This window comes from Neomonachus schauinslandi, chromosome 9, assembly GCF_002201575.2.
Source record: "Neomonachus schauinslandi chromosome 9, ASM220157v2, whole genome shotgun sequence".
NCBI lineage: Eukaryota > Metazoa > Chordata > Mammalia > Carnivora > Phocidae > Neomonachus > Neomonachus schauinslandi.
In genome coordinates this window covers 58406317-58421129 of record NC_058411.1, presented here as the reverse complement: position 1 = coordinate 58421129, position 14813 = coordinate 58406317, and the positions used below count along the sequence as shown (strand labels likewise).

Below are 14813 nucleotides of genomic sequence, written 5' to 3'. Positions count from 1 at the left end.
AGTACAACTAAAAATGCTGGATTTACAAACATAAAAGACTCTTGAAAAGTGGAGAACAAAGCACATTAACTAGAAACTTTGGCACCCAAGAAATGACATGGCAGTGAGTTAGTTCCTTGGGTTTTCTTTTTTGCTACATATACTAGACTTGGTGCTGAGAAATCTGTTAACCTAGAAACAAAAAATTGGCAAAGGAAAAAAAGCTGCAACAAAAACCTACTCTCTTTAGCCAAAAAACCAGGAAAGGGACAGCCAAGCAAGACAGAAAAATTTTTAGACAGTAACTGCTCCATTCCAGCTAAATACCACAGAAAAAAGTGGCCCCACCCCCACCATCAAAAGCTTAGTGGGAAATTGAAACTTTACTCTTGCCAGAAAATAATGAGGCACTCTTACACCCTGCCAGGGTGGAATCAAAGAAGGCTGAATGTGGAGCTGGGACTTTCATCTTAACAGAGTGTTAATGAGATTCCTCCTCCATATTGTCATTTGCAACCACATGGGGATCTTGGAATTCTATCCTCAAGTAGTAGTAATGACCACATCTCCCCTTCCCTACTGCGATGGTATCAGAGGAAGCCTAGTGGGGTGTCAGCTAAAACAGAAGCATTAAATAAGATCAAGAGTCAATGGCATTTTTCACATAAATAGAACAAACAATCCTGAAATATGTGTGGAGCCACAAAAGATACTGAATAGCCAAAGCAGTCTTGAGAAAGAACAAAGCTAGAGATATCATGCTCCCTGATTTCAAACTATATTATAAAGTTCTAGTAATCAAAACAGTGTGGTATCACCATAAAAACAGACATAGATCCATGGAGCAGAATAGAGAGCCTAGAAATAAACCCATGCATACATGGCCAATTAACTGATGGCAAAGGAGCCAAGAATATACAGTTGGGAAAGGACAGTCTCTTCAATAAATGGTGTTAAGAAAACTGGACAGTGACATGGACAAGAATGAAATTGTACCACTATCTTACACCATACATAAAAATTAACTCAAAATGAATTAAAGACCTGAGTGTAAAACCTGAAACCATAAAACCCCTAGAAGAAAACAGATGGTAAACTCCTTGACATTGGTCTCAACAATGATTTCTTGGATTTAACACCAAAAGCAAGGGCAACAGAAACAAAAGTGAACAAGTAGGATTATGTCAAACTAAAAAGCTTCTGCACAGCAAAGGAAACTATCAATAAAATGAAAAGGCAACTGGGGCATCTGGGTGTCTCAGTCAGTTAAGCATCTGGGCCTTTGGCTCAGGTCACGATCCGAGGGTCCTGCTCATGCTATCTCTCTTTCTTTCTTTCTCTCTCTCAAATGAATAAATGAAATCTTAAAAAAAAATGAAAAGGCAACCTACTAAATGGGAGAAAATATTTATAAATCATTTATCTGATAAGGCGTTAATATCCAAAATATATAAAGAACTTATACAACTCAATAGCAAAAAACAGAAACAAAAACAAAAACCCCAAAAACAATCCAATTAAAAAATGGGAGGATCTAAGTAGAATTTTCCCAGAAAAGATACAGATGGCCAACAGCTACATGAAAGGATGCTCAACATCACTAATCATCAGGGAAATGCAAGATGAAACCACAATGAAATATCACCTCACACCTGTTAGAATGGCTATCATCAAAAAGACAAGAAATAACAAGTGTTGATGAGGATGTGGAGAATAGGGAATCCTTGTCCTCTGTTGGTGGGAATGTAAATTGGTACAGCCACTATGGAAAACAGTTTCCTTAAAAAATTAAAAATAGAATTACCACATGATTCAACAATCCTACTTCTGGATATTTGCCCAAAGAAAATGAAAACACTAACTTGAAAAGATACATGCAACCCCGTCATGTTCATTGCAACATTATTTGTAATAGCCAAGATATGGAAACATCTTAAATGTCCATTGATGGATGAATGGATAAAGAAAATGTGACAGCACACACACACACACACACATACATGTATGCATGCACACATGCACGGAGCAATATTATCCAGCCATAAAAATGAAATCTTGCCATTTGTGACAACTTGGATGGGCTTTGAAGGCATTATGCTAAGTGAAGTAAGTCATACAGAGAAAGGCAAATGATCTCACTTATATGCAGAATCTAAAAACAACCCACCACCCCTAAAACAAGGTCATAGATATGAGAACAGAGTGGTGGTTGACAGAGATGAGGGGTGGGGAGGTGGGAGATATGGGTGAAGGGAGTCAAAATGTACAAGCTTCTAGTTATAAAATAAAAAGGTCATGGAGATGTACAACATGGAGACTATAGTTAACAATATTGCATTGCATATTTGAAAGTTGCTTAGACAGTAGGTCTTAAAAGTTTCTTTTCAGAAGAAAAGAAGTTCTGTAACTATATATGGTGATGAATATTGACTAGACTTATTGTGGTGATCATTTTGCAACATATACAAATATCAAATCATTATATTGTACACTTGAAACCAATATAATGTTAATTGTCAATTTTACTTCAATAACAAAAATAAACAGAAAAGAAATAGAAAGTCTTAGGAAAGAAATTGAAAACATCAGGAAGAAACACAAACATTTAGAATTAAAAATATAATAACTGAAATAAAAAGCTTAGTAGACGGGCTCAAAAGTAGAGTGGAGGAGATAGGAATCAGTGAACTTGATGATAGAAGAATAGAATTTATCCAGTCTGAACAACAAAGAGAAATAGATTTAAAAAAATTTTACAGACTTGTGGGAACAAGTCCTTAGGGACCTGTGGGCATATAAAAAAAGATCTAGCATTTGTGTTATTGCAGTCCTGTAAGGAGAAGAAAAAGAAGAGGTGGTGGTGGCTGAAAATGTGTAGGAAGAAATAATGGCTGAAAACTTTCCAAATTTAGAAAAAGACAAACATACTTAGGAAGCTGAGCAAACCCCAAGCAGGAAAAATCTAAGGAATTTGTACTAAGCCACATAATAGTCAAACTTCTGAGAAGTAATGACATAGAAAAAACCTTGAAAGCACCAAGAGAGAAACAACATGTTATCTATAGGAGAAAAACAATTTGAATGGCAGTGGATTTCTCATCAGAAACTAGGGAGGCCAGAAATCAGTCCTATATCCAGAGAAAATATCCTTTGGGAATGAAGGGGAATCAAGACGTTTTCAGATAAAAGGAAAGAGAATTTGTTGCTGGCAGATTTGACCTAAAAGAATGACTAGAGGAAGTTCTCTAAATAGGCGGAAAATGATAAAAAGAAGAAATCTTGGAGTATCTAGAAGGAACAAAAAAGTGTAAAGCAAAAATATGATTAAAGCATTAGTTTCCTTCACCTTTTGAGTATTCTAAATTATGTTTGTCAGTTGAAGTAAAAAATTATTATGTTGTTAACTGTATATAGAATAGAGGAAATGTTTAAAATAATTATAAATGGGGAAGGATATAAAGGGAGGTAAGGTTTCATATCACTTGAACTGGTAAAATGATGACATTTGTAGATTTTGATAAATTATGTTTATATAATGTAATTCCTAGAGAAAAACTAAAAAGCTATATAAAGAGATACACTCAAAAACACCATAGATAAATAAAAGTGGAATTTAAAAATATATCCAGGTAACAGGAAGGCAGGAAAAAGAAAACAGAGAAACAAAAGATACCAGAGAGAACAAACAAAACAAAAAATGAAATGGCAGACTAAATCCCCAAGTTAAATGTAAATTGTCTAGATACATCAATTAAGTGATGGAGATTGCAGAGTAGACTGAAAAACATAACCCAAGTAACTGACTTCAAATATAATGATATAGGAGGTTGAAAACAAAGGGGTAAAAAAAGGTATATCATGCAAACATAAAGAAAAGCAGATTATTAGTTAATATTAATATCATTAATATCAGGTAAAGCAGACTTTCAAGCAAAGAAAATTATCAGAGGGGCATTATATTATCATAAAAGTGTCAATCTACCAGGAAGACATAGCAGTCTTAAGAAGTGTGTGCACCAAAGAACAGACCTGCAAACCATATGAAGCAAAAACTGGAATGAGAAATAGGCAATTCCACAATTACAGTTAGAGATGTCACCACCTCTCCAGATAATTGATGAAAACACTTAGAAAATCAGAAGAGATATAGGAGATCTCAAAAACTCCATTAACCAATAGAATCTAGTTGAAATTATAGAACATTATACCCAATGAAAGCAGGATCACACATTCTTTTCAAGTTCCCATAAGATATATACCAAGATAGAGCAAATCCATAATGGAATCAAATTAGAGAACAGTAACAAAGATAACCAAAAAATCTCCAAATATTTGGAAGCTAAACAATAAAGTTAAAAGTAACTGTGCATTAACAAGAAAGTCTCAAGAGATTAAATATATATATATATATATTTTAAGATTTTATTTATTTGATAGAGAGCAAGCACGAGCAGGGGGGAGGGACAAGCATACTCCCCACTGAGTGTGGAGCCCAATGGACACAGGGCTCGATCCCAGGACCCTGAGACCAGGACCTGAGCCAAAATCAGACACTTAACCAACTGAGCCACCCAGGTGCTCCCCCCACCTTTTTAAAAAACTGAACATGCACCTACCACTCAGCAATAAAAAGGAAGGAACTCTTAATATGTGCAACTATAAGGATGAATCCTCAGAAAATTACACTGAAAAAGCCAATTTTAAAAGATTGCATACTCTATGGTTTCCTTATATAACATTCTTGAAATAACAAAATTATAGAAATGGAAGACAGATTAGTGGTTTCTAGGGTTTCAGGATGGGGGGGGTCAGATGAGTGTGTCTATAAAAGGACAACATGAGGGATCCTTGTGATGAAAATGTTTTGTATTTTGACTGTGTTATTGTACTATAGTTTTGCAAGATGTTACCTTTGAGGGAAACTGGGTAGAGGATAGATGGGATCTCTCTTACTATTTCTTAAAACTGCATGTGAATCTATAATTATCTCAAAATAAAAAAAGTTTAATAAAAAATTGTGATCATTAGAGCAAAAAAAAAAGAGCAACTAAACTTAGTTATAAAGGTAATCTTGAGTGATAATTTGTATAGCTAAAAGAGAATGTATTAAGTGATAATTCCCACAGCTAAAGCCACATCAATGACTTTCATGCCTTGATACATTAAAATCTATTATAATGTTGGAGAGGTTGTGGAGAAAGGGGAACCCTCTTACACTGTTGATGGGAATGCAAATTGGTACAGCCACTTTGGAAAACAGTGTGGAGGTGCCTCAAAAAATTAAAAATAGAGCTACCCTATGACCCAGCAATTGCACTCCTGGGTATTTACCCCAAAGACACCAATGTAGTGAAAAGAAGGGCCATATGCACCCCAATGTTCATAGCAGCAATGTCTGCAATAGCCAAACTGTGGAAAGAGCTGAGAAGCCCTTCAACAGATGAATGGATAAAGAAGATGTGGTCCCAAATATATAATGGAATATTACTCAGCCATCAGAAAGGATGAATACCCAACTCTTACATCAACATGGGTGGGACTGGAGGAGATTATGCTAAGTGAAATAAGTCAAGCAGAGAAAGTCAATTATCATATGGTTTCATTTACTTGTGGAACATAAGGAAAGGCATGGAGGACATTAGGAGAAGGAAGGGAAAAATGAAGAGAGAGAAATCGGAGAGGGAGATGAACCATGAGAGACTGTGGACTCTGAGAAACAAACTGAGGGTTTTAGAGGGGAGGGAGTGGGGGGATGGGTTAGCACAGTGATGGGGTTGGGTTAGCCCGGTGGAGGGCACGTACTGCATGGAGCACTGGGTGTTATACGAAAACAATGAAGCATGGAACACTACATCAAGAACTAATGATGTATTGGGGCGCCTGGGTGGCTCAGTCGTTAAGCGACTGCCTTCGGCTCAGGTCATGATCCCAGGGTCCTGGGATTGAGCCCCACATCAGGCTCTCTGCTCGGCCGGGAGCCTGCTTCTCCCTCTCCCACTCCCCCTGCTTGTGTTCCCTCTCTAGCTGTCTGTGTCTCTCTCTCTCTGTCAAATAAATAAAATAAAATCTTTAAAAAAAAAAAGAACTAATGATGTATTGTATGGTGACTAACATAACATAATAAAATAAAATTAAATTAAATTAAAAAAACAAAAAAAATCTATTGTTGTTTTGTACTTTGAGTGGATTTTTTACCCATTTATGATTTGTAACATTGTACATCGGTTATTTGTTCATCGAGTTATGTAACTCTTCAAATGTATCAACATTTTACTATATATATAATATCAAAATATCTTATTTTTAATATTATCAGAAAAAGGTTTTAGCATTGTGTTAGAAGGTGGAGGAGGGACAGTAAAGTATCCTCCAGACTGAGAAGGCACTTTGAGACTGAAAAACGAAGCAAACAACTCCATACTAGTCACACAGTTTTATTCAGGATAACTTGCTGACAGGAGGGATTGGGCACACAAATGACTCAGGTACTATGCAGCTACTCTCTGTCCAATCTGGACCTTAATCCTTAACTTTTACAGAGTGAGGGGCATGGTGGGAAGGTCAAAGAGTAGTTCTCTAAAGTGACGCCATCTGTGCACCAGTCATCTCTACTAGTTACCTGAAGTGGAGCCTTTTGTGCACTGCTTTAGGGAAGATCAGAGTAAGCCTTCCCATATTCCCGTCAGAGTATACATTAGCCTCCATGGGACCTGGAACATGTGGTACTGAGGGAGGTCCTTGCGTGGGCATGAACAAGATGGAGAGCCAAACATGGAGTCGGTGTTGTCAACACTCCTACACACTGGGAACCTGACAGACTCATGGTGAGAGACACACATTTTCCAAATTTCTCATTTTTGCTAACAGCTTAAATTTTTTCATTGGCACAAATACTCCCAGGTTTTATTTGAAATGACAGGATTGCTTCATTCATTTTCAAGATAATGCTTGCCATATATTCATTTATCTGAATGAACAGTTTGATGTTTGTCCTCTCAAATGAAAATGGTCGCTAGTTCAGTTCACAACTCTAACAGTAGCACATGGGTTTTTCCTCAAAACCACCATCCTACTTCACTGTGGCCACAGGAACACTTTATGTGTACTTCTCATTTAGTCGCATTGATGCGTACTTAAAAAAAGATGTGTGCTTAAAAGTTGAGATGTAATAAAATTAACAATCTTTCCTGCTTTCTGGTGGGCACTTTTAAGGAGCGGCTGCCTTGATTCATGCTAAGGTGCCATCAGTTTTGTTCAATTTTTTTTTTTTTTTTTTTTTTTTACCATCAGTGCAAATTTCAACACAGAGGAAAGGCAAATAGCCTCTAACTATTATTGAGTGAATAGTTTTCAATTGTGGAAAGGTATTGAAAAGGTCTTGAAAAGCCCCTTATAAAGGTCTTGAGCTATTTAGAGTCTCAGACCACATTTTGAAAAGTCTCATTCATCCTTATGTTTCACTTATATGAAGCTTAATTTACCCCTAGGAACTAATTTGCATGTCTCTCTCCCTTAGTGAACAGAATATTCTGATTTTGGCTCTTCAATGTGAACATGAGTTATTGTATTGGCTTGTAATATACATAGTAACCATAGGGGTTGTGCAGGTGTTATTACACTAAGTCAAGCTTGTTGCTTAATAGTAATTCAATTTGATGTGCAATCTCGATCTTCCTGTTAAGTACTAGCAGCTACCAACCCTGTAATTTCTAACCATTTTTCCTAGTTCTTAGAAAGTTCTGAGAATTGCAGGGGAAGTCAATTTACCACAATGAGTGTTTCTTCACTAGTTTAATTTGATAAATTCTCTCCTGAAGGTGCACCTGTGCTTTTCCTTAATAGCAAAGTTTCTGCTTGCTTAGTGATACATTTTCCTCTCTTCCCACTTGGAGGGTTGTATCTTGCTTACTTCTAGGGAAATCATTTTATTCTGGAGGCTTACGCTGCTGGACATCTATCTACTACATGGAAGGAATTACTGTATTGTATGTGTCATATCATTTGAATGCCTGAGATTTTCTTAATTTCTAGGTCATCTTTGGAAGAAGAGTTGTCAGCTGATTTTGGAAGATTTTATTCATCTTTTAGCAATGACTTCCTGGCTCTAGGTCTATACAGCATAAAGTGATACAGTGTGCCCAGCAAAACAGAGGACAAGTGAGATGGAAACTTAATTTTGAATTCATATGGTGGACAAATTAACCTGGCAACTGCAAAATCTGCTTTTTGCTAAATACTCTGTTGGTACTTGGGAAATGTGATCAAGTGTATGGAATGGTTTAAGTATACCTGACTAGAAATAAAAGTGGTCAAGACTCAATGTCACCTTGTAATTGTGGATCTTTATTTACTGTGTTTAGGTCTTTGTATATTACTCTAAAAAGTCTGTAACATCCATACTCCAGGAGATGTCACTCTTAAGGTTTCATAGTTAATGCTATAGTAATGCTTGCAAATTAATGCTTTAAAATTATTTGAGGTCATTTTTCTAGTGAAAAATCTTTTTGGGGAAAATGAATAGTGCAATTAAGTGTTATTAAAAGTCAATGGAAATATAATTACCAATAATACCATGCATTCAAGCAGCCATTATTTTTAAAATCTTACCACATTTTCTTGAAGATTTTGTCATGAATGCCTGATTAATTTTTATGTCTCCAACTATTTTTTTAAAAGATTTATCCATTCATTTGAGAGAGAAAGAGAGCGCATGCATGCATGTTCAGGGGAAGGGGAGTGGGTAGGGGGAGAGAATCTCCAGGAGAATCCCCACTGAGTGCACAGCCCAACATGGGTCTCAATCCCAAGACCCTGAGATCACCACCTGAGCCAAAATCAAGAGTTGGACACTCAACCGACTGAGCCATCCAGGCACCCGAATGCCTCTGACTATTTTTAAAAATAATTTTGTCTTTTATTGTTTGCTTTATTATTATTTATTGTTATTGAACTTTATTTTGTAGAATTGTTTTAGAGTACAGAAAAGTTACAAAGGTAGTATAGAGGTTTCCCATATATTACATATCCTGTTTCCTCTGTTATTAATATGATAATATTGGATTGAATAGTGGCCCCAAAGAGATATGTTCAAGTCCTAACCCACAGTACCTGTGAATGTTACCTTTTTTGGAAATAGGGTCTTTGCAGATATAATTCAGGGTCTTGGGATGAATCCTGGATTTAGAGTGGGCCCTAAATCCAATAGGACAGGGTCCTTATAAGAGGAAAATGCCACTCAAACAGACAGGGAGGAAGACCATGTGACAGCAGAGGCAGAGATTGGAATGATGCAGCTGCAAGCTAAGGAATGCCAAGGACTGATGACAACCACTTGAAGCTAGAAAGAAGCAAGGAAGGATTCTTCCCAGAAACTTCAAAGGAGCATGGACCTTCCTACAACTTGATTTTGGACTTTTAGTCTCCAGAGCAGTGAGAGAATACATTTTTGTTAGTTTAAACCACCCAGTGGTAATTTGTTATGGCAGCCTTAGGAGATTAATACAGCCTTCAGTACCATGACCCAATATTTATACAGTATCATTAACTAAGGTCCATACTTCATTCAGATTTCTTTAGTTTTTGTATAATGTCCATTTTCTGTTACAGGATCCCATCCAGGATACCACATTATATTTAGTTGTCATATTTAGTTGCCTTAGGTTTCTCCTGGCTGTGACAGTTTCTGAGACTTTGAGGGGGTAGTGGTCAGATATTTTGTAGAATGTCCTCCAATTGGGATTTGCCTGATGTGATTTTGGAATTAAGACAACCAAGGTAAAGTGCCATTTTAATCACATCATATCAAAGGTACATATTATCAACATTGTTATCACTGTTGATGTTAACCTTAATCATCTAAGGTAGTGTTTGCCAAGTTTCTTCATTGTGTAGTTTCCCTTTTTCCCTGTTTCCATCCTGTAGTCTTTGGAATGTGGAGTTGTGCTCTACCTTCTTGAGGGCAGAGTATAACAAAAAAATTAATCTGTATTTGTGCAAATTTGTCTTTTCTTATTTATTTATTCATTCAATTATTTATAGCAGTATGACTCATGGATATTTATGTTGTACTTTGAGTTATACTCCAATAATACTTCATTATTATTATTATTTTGTTAATATATTTTGAGCTTTGGTTATTAAGAGTTCCTTTGGTTGTCTCCTATGTCCCTTCTACATATCCCATTACTGTGGGATCTTTTTTTAAAAACAGGCTCATCTTGTATATTTCTTGCCCCAGTCCATAGAATCAGCCATTTATATAAGAAACCCTAGTTGCCTTTATTGGAGAATGTGATTAGAAACCAAGATCTAGGCATTCAGTGTACTTGTTGGTACCAGGGCATTGTTGCTTCCAGGCCTTCTCAGGTGACACAGCAAGGAAATATGTATGGTATACTAACTCCTGTAAATATTTCCATATGTAATCATCTATGTCTAAATTAAGCTAAACATGAGTTCATAATGATGTCTTCAACTCTAATCCATTACCACATGATCATTCTAACCTCCTCTCTTGCTTTTCTTTTAAACTCCCAAACAGCGATAACCCTGGCTTCTACCATCTTCCATCCATTTACTTAACTGTTCAATTCCAGTGTAGAAGTATCAGAATTATTAACCCATATTTCTGTGGTATACAACTTCAGCAACTAAAGTACAGTGTTATGTACCATTTCTTTTGCCTTTACTTCTGTAGACTATATTCATTTCCAAAGCTACTAAGGTCAGCAACTTCCCCCAACCCCCTTCAGTGAGGTGGTTTCATACTTTTATAATACAGTTAGATTGTTTTGTTATATTCTGCATTCCATCCTGGGATTCCTCTTGATTTCCTAAATGATTTTTTAAAATTTACATACACAAAAATTCACTCTTTGTGCTCTAAAGTTCAGTAGGTTTTGACAAACGCATAATGTTATAGAGCCACAATTCCAGTATCATATAGAATAATTTCACCTCCCTAAAAAGTCACCTATGCCTGATTAAGTTTTATTTTGAAAAAACAATTATAGAAACCAAACTAACATACACCTGCGGACACTTTATCAAGAATTGATGCTAATTTTTTGTCATACTTGTTTCAGATTTTTTAAAATAAAAGAAATTTAAAAAATAAGAAGTCCTTTTGTACTTTTTTCTAATTCCATTTCTCTTCTTTCTCATTCAAGGGCAGTTACTGTTACAGTTGCAGTCTTTCTAGTCCATGATTTTATACTTTAATAGATGTATTTGTGACACTAAACAATAAATACTATAGTTCTGCATGTTCTAGAGACATTTATATATGGGACACTATTTTGTATGCATCTTTCTAAAATTTGCTTATTATACTGTCAATAGTATGCTTCTAAGATCCATCTGTGGTTTATAATTTTTGGGCTTGAATAACCTTATACTATTAGTTATATGACTATGCCATATTTTATTCATCTGTTTTTCTATTAATGGACATTTGGATTGGGCTTTGTTTTTTGCTATTTCATATGCTGTATGAACATCCTTGTACATATCTCTTCATGAAATGTATAAGAATTTTCTTAAAATATATAGCTGGAATTGAAATTACTGGGTCATAAGGCATGTACATTTTTTCTTTTCCTAGAAACGGCCAGTTTGCCTCCAGTGTGGTTCTAGTAGTTTCCCCACATTCTCAGCATCAGTTAGAATTGCCAACTTTACATTTCTGCTAATCTGATGGGTATGAAAATTTGTCTTTCCCAGACTTTCAGGGGCTGTGGTACCAATCAACTCACTATCTAGGCCACTAGAAACACTTTTGATGGGAGTTGGGGTTTTTACACTAGAGATCATTTGTTAGTTTCTAATAGCTTTTTATTTTATTTTCAAAGGTGTCTGCTTATCCAGGATGTACAAAGCTGTTTTGGAATCTAACTCCACCCAAATTCTCTGTTCCAGTATCTGTTATGAAGGAAACTCTATATCCAAAATATGAGGTAACACACAGAATGACTTTTCTCTGTTGTTGTTTAATAATTAAATTGTATAATTGATAATGACATTAAATTGTACTGGACAGTTGCTGTGTAAATTGCCAGACAACTATTGCCATAACTGAGAATGACTGGATGATACTATAGCATTGCACTTATCCATATTACTTTAGCCAGTCAAGAAGATTATTCTGTTTTCTTTTTGAAAAAATACTTTATTTGACTGAGGTTCCAAGGTATAGAACTACTAAGGTTGCTTAGAAGATCTTCATGTCATTTTCATTTGCTTTTAAAGTGAACTTTTAGGGGAGCCTGGGTGGCTTAGTTGTTAAGCGCCCGCCTTATTTTTTTTAAAAAAATAAAGTGAACTCTTAGTTAATTTAATGTTAAAAAAAGCTTAACATCACCCAATACGGTTATTGCTCTTTTTTCTTCTTCCCTTAAAGACTGTTTGCTCTCATTTTATGTTATATTGATTATTTTAAAGCTTAGAAAAGTCAAGAGAAGAAAACCAAGTTCACTTACTATTCTTCTGCAGACAATTACTGTCCGCTTTTTTGGTCCATTTTCTTTCATTGTTAAAAATTTTTCTTCCTTTCTTAATCTCAGGAAACAAACTGAGGGTTGCTGGAGTGGTGGGGGGTGGGAGGGATGGGGTAGCTGCGTGATAGACATTGGGGAGGGTATGTGCTATGGTGAGCGCTGTGAAGTGTGCAAGACTGTTGAATCACAGATCTGTATCTCTGAAACAAATAATACATTACATGTTAAAAAAAAAAAGAAGAAGAAGATAGCAGGAAGGGAAGAATGAAGGGGGGGAAATTGGAGGGGGAGACGAACCATGAGAGACTATGGACTCTGAAAAACAAACTGAGGGTTCTAGAGGGGAGGGGGGTGGGAGGATGGGTTAGCCTGGTGATGGGTATTGAGGAGGGCACGTTCTGCATGGAGCACTGGGTGTTATACGCAAACAATGAATCATGGAACACTACATCAAAAACTCATGATGTGTTGTATGGTGATTAATATAACATAATAAAAAAAATTTTTTTTCTTCCTCCTCCTTTTCTCTTTCCTCCCCTTTCTTCTTCCTTTTAATTTTTTTCCTCTTTTTTTTTTTTAAGACTTTATTTATTTATTTGAGACAGAATGAGAGAGAGAGAGCACATGAGAGGGGGGAGGGTCAGAGGGAGAAGCAGACTGCCTGCCGAGCAGGGAGCCCGATGCGGGACTCGATCCAGGGACTCCAGGATCATGACCTGAGCCGAAGGCAGTCTCTTAACCAACTGAGCCACCAGGCGCCCTAGTTTTTTTCCTCTTAAAACAATTCTGTGATGAACATTATTATGCATAATTTTTTTTATTGTGCATAATTTTTTAATGGTACTTAGGATTATTTTATTTGCATGGGATTTTAGGCAGCTTACTAAAACTCCTATCAGAGAACAATAAAACAGAAGCACCTGGGTGGCTCAGTTGTTAGGCGTCTGCCTTCGGCTCAGGTCGTGATCCCGGGGTCCTGGGATCCAGCCCTGCATCGGGCTCCCTGCTCGGCAGGAAGCCTGCTTCTCTCTCTCTCCCACTCCCCCTGCTTGTGTTCCCTCTCTCGCTGTGTTTTTATCTGTCAAATAAATAAATAAAATCTTAAAAAAAAAAAAAAGAAAGCAATAAAACAAAACGTTGAAGAAATCATAGGGAGAACATAAGAAGGGTAATAGTGTAATCGAGTCAGAGGTAAAATTAAATTAAAAATTTCTGTCCATATATGCTGTTGCTTGAAGTGGAATAATCAATTTACCTCTTAGCTTCTTTGCAACCAAGGCAGGGATGGAATCACATTAATATTTGACCGATTCTGAATGTTAATGTTGAAACATCTTTACGTTTTTCAGATTACTTGGTCATGGTGTATTATGCTTAAATATTAGGCAATATTTTATTTTTAATATATATTCATGGTGAAATATGTATGTAGTATCTTTTTTTTTCTTTTGTTGGACTCTCCTATTAGGTTTATTCTTGCTTCATAAAGTTAATTGGGTAGCATTTCATTTTTTTTAAATACCCTGAAATTAATATAACATAAAAATAATCTAGAAAATGCGGAAGAACTCAGTGGAAACATTTGAACTTTTTGGGAAGGTAATTGTTTGACAATTAGAATTTTTTCTTTTCTATAATATTACACTGTATGTTAACTAACTGGAATTTAAACAAAAACTTAAAAAAAAAAGAGTCCTGTGCTTAGCTCTTTGAAACTACACTGAGTATAATATGCTTTCAAGTATATCTTCCTTCATTAAGATGTAAATGTTTGCAAACATATGTTCAGAAGAATATTGGAATAAATTTATGCTTAACTCATTGAAAAAAAAAAGATTGGCTTTCAGTGTTTTTTATTTGTTTTCATTTATTTTTTATTTTAATTCCAGTATAGTTAACATACAGTGTCATATTGGTTTCAAGCGTACCATAGAGTGATTTAACAATTCTATAAATTACTCAGTGCTCATCATGATAAGTATACTCTTTAATCCCCATCACCTGTTTCACACATCCCCCCGCCCCCCGCCCTGTCCCCAGTAACCATCAGTTTGTTCTCTATAGTTAAGAGTCTGTTTCTTGGTTTGTCGCTCTCTTTTTTTCCTTTGTTCATTTTGTTTCTTAAATTCCACATATGAGTGAAATCATATTGTATTTGTTTTTCTCTGACTGACTTATGTCACTTAGCATAATACTCTCTAGCTCCAGCCACATTGTTGCAAATGGCCAAGCTTTCATTCTTTTTCATGGCTGAGTAATATTCCATTGTGTGTGTGTGGTGTGTGTGTGTGTGTGTGTATGTATACATCTCACCTCTTCTTTATCCATTCATCTATCGAT

General features: G+C 35.9%; 1 protein-coding gene across 1 annotated transcript in view; it reads left to right on the top strand.

The window, feature by feature from the left end:
* The window catches only part of TTC6 (tetratricopeptide repeat domain 6), a 188555-nt gene that overhangs the window by 88124 nt on the left and 85618 nt on the right, over positions 1 to 14813 (top strand). The window contains 1 exon segment of the mRNA XM_044918209.1: positions 11829 to 11933. Coding sequence (XP_044774144.1) covers positions 11829 to 11933 — 105 coding nt within the window.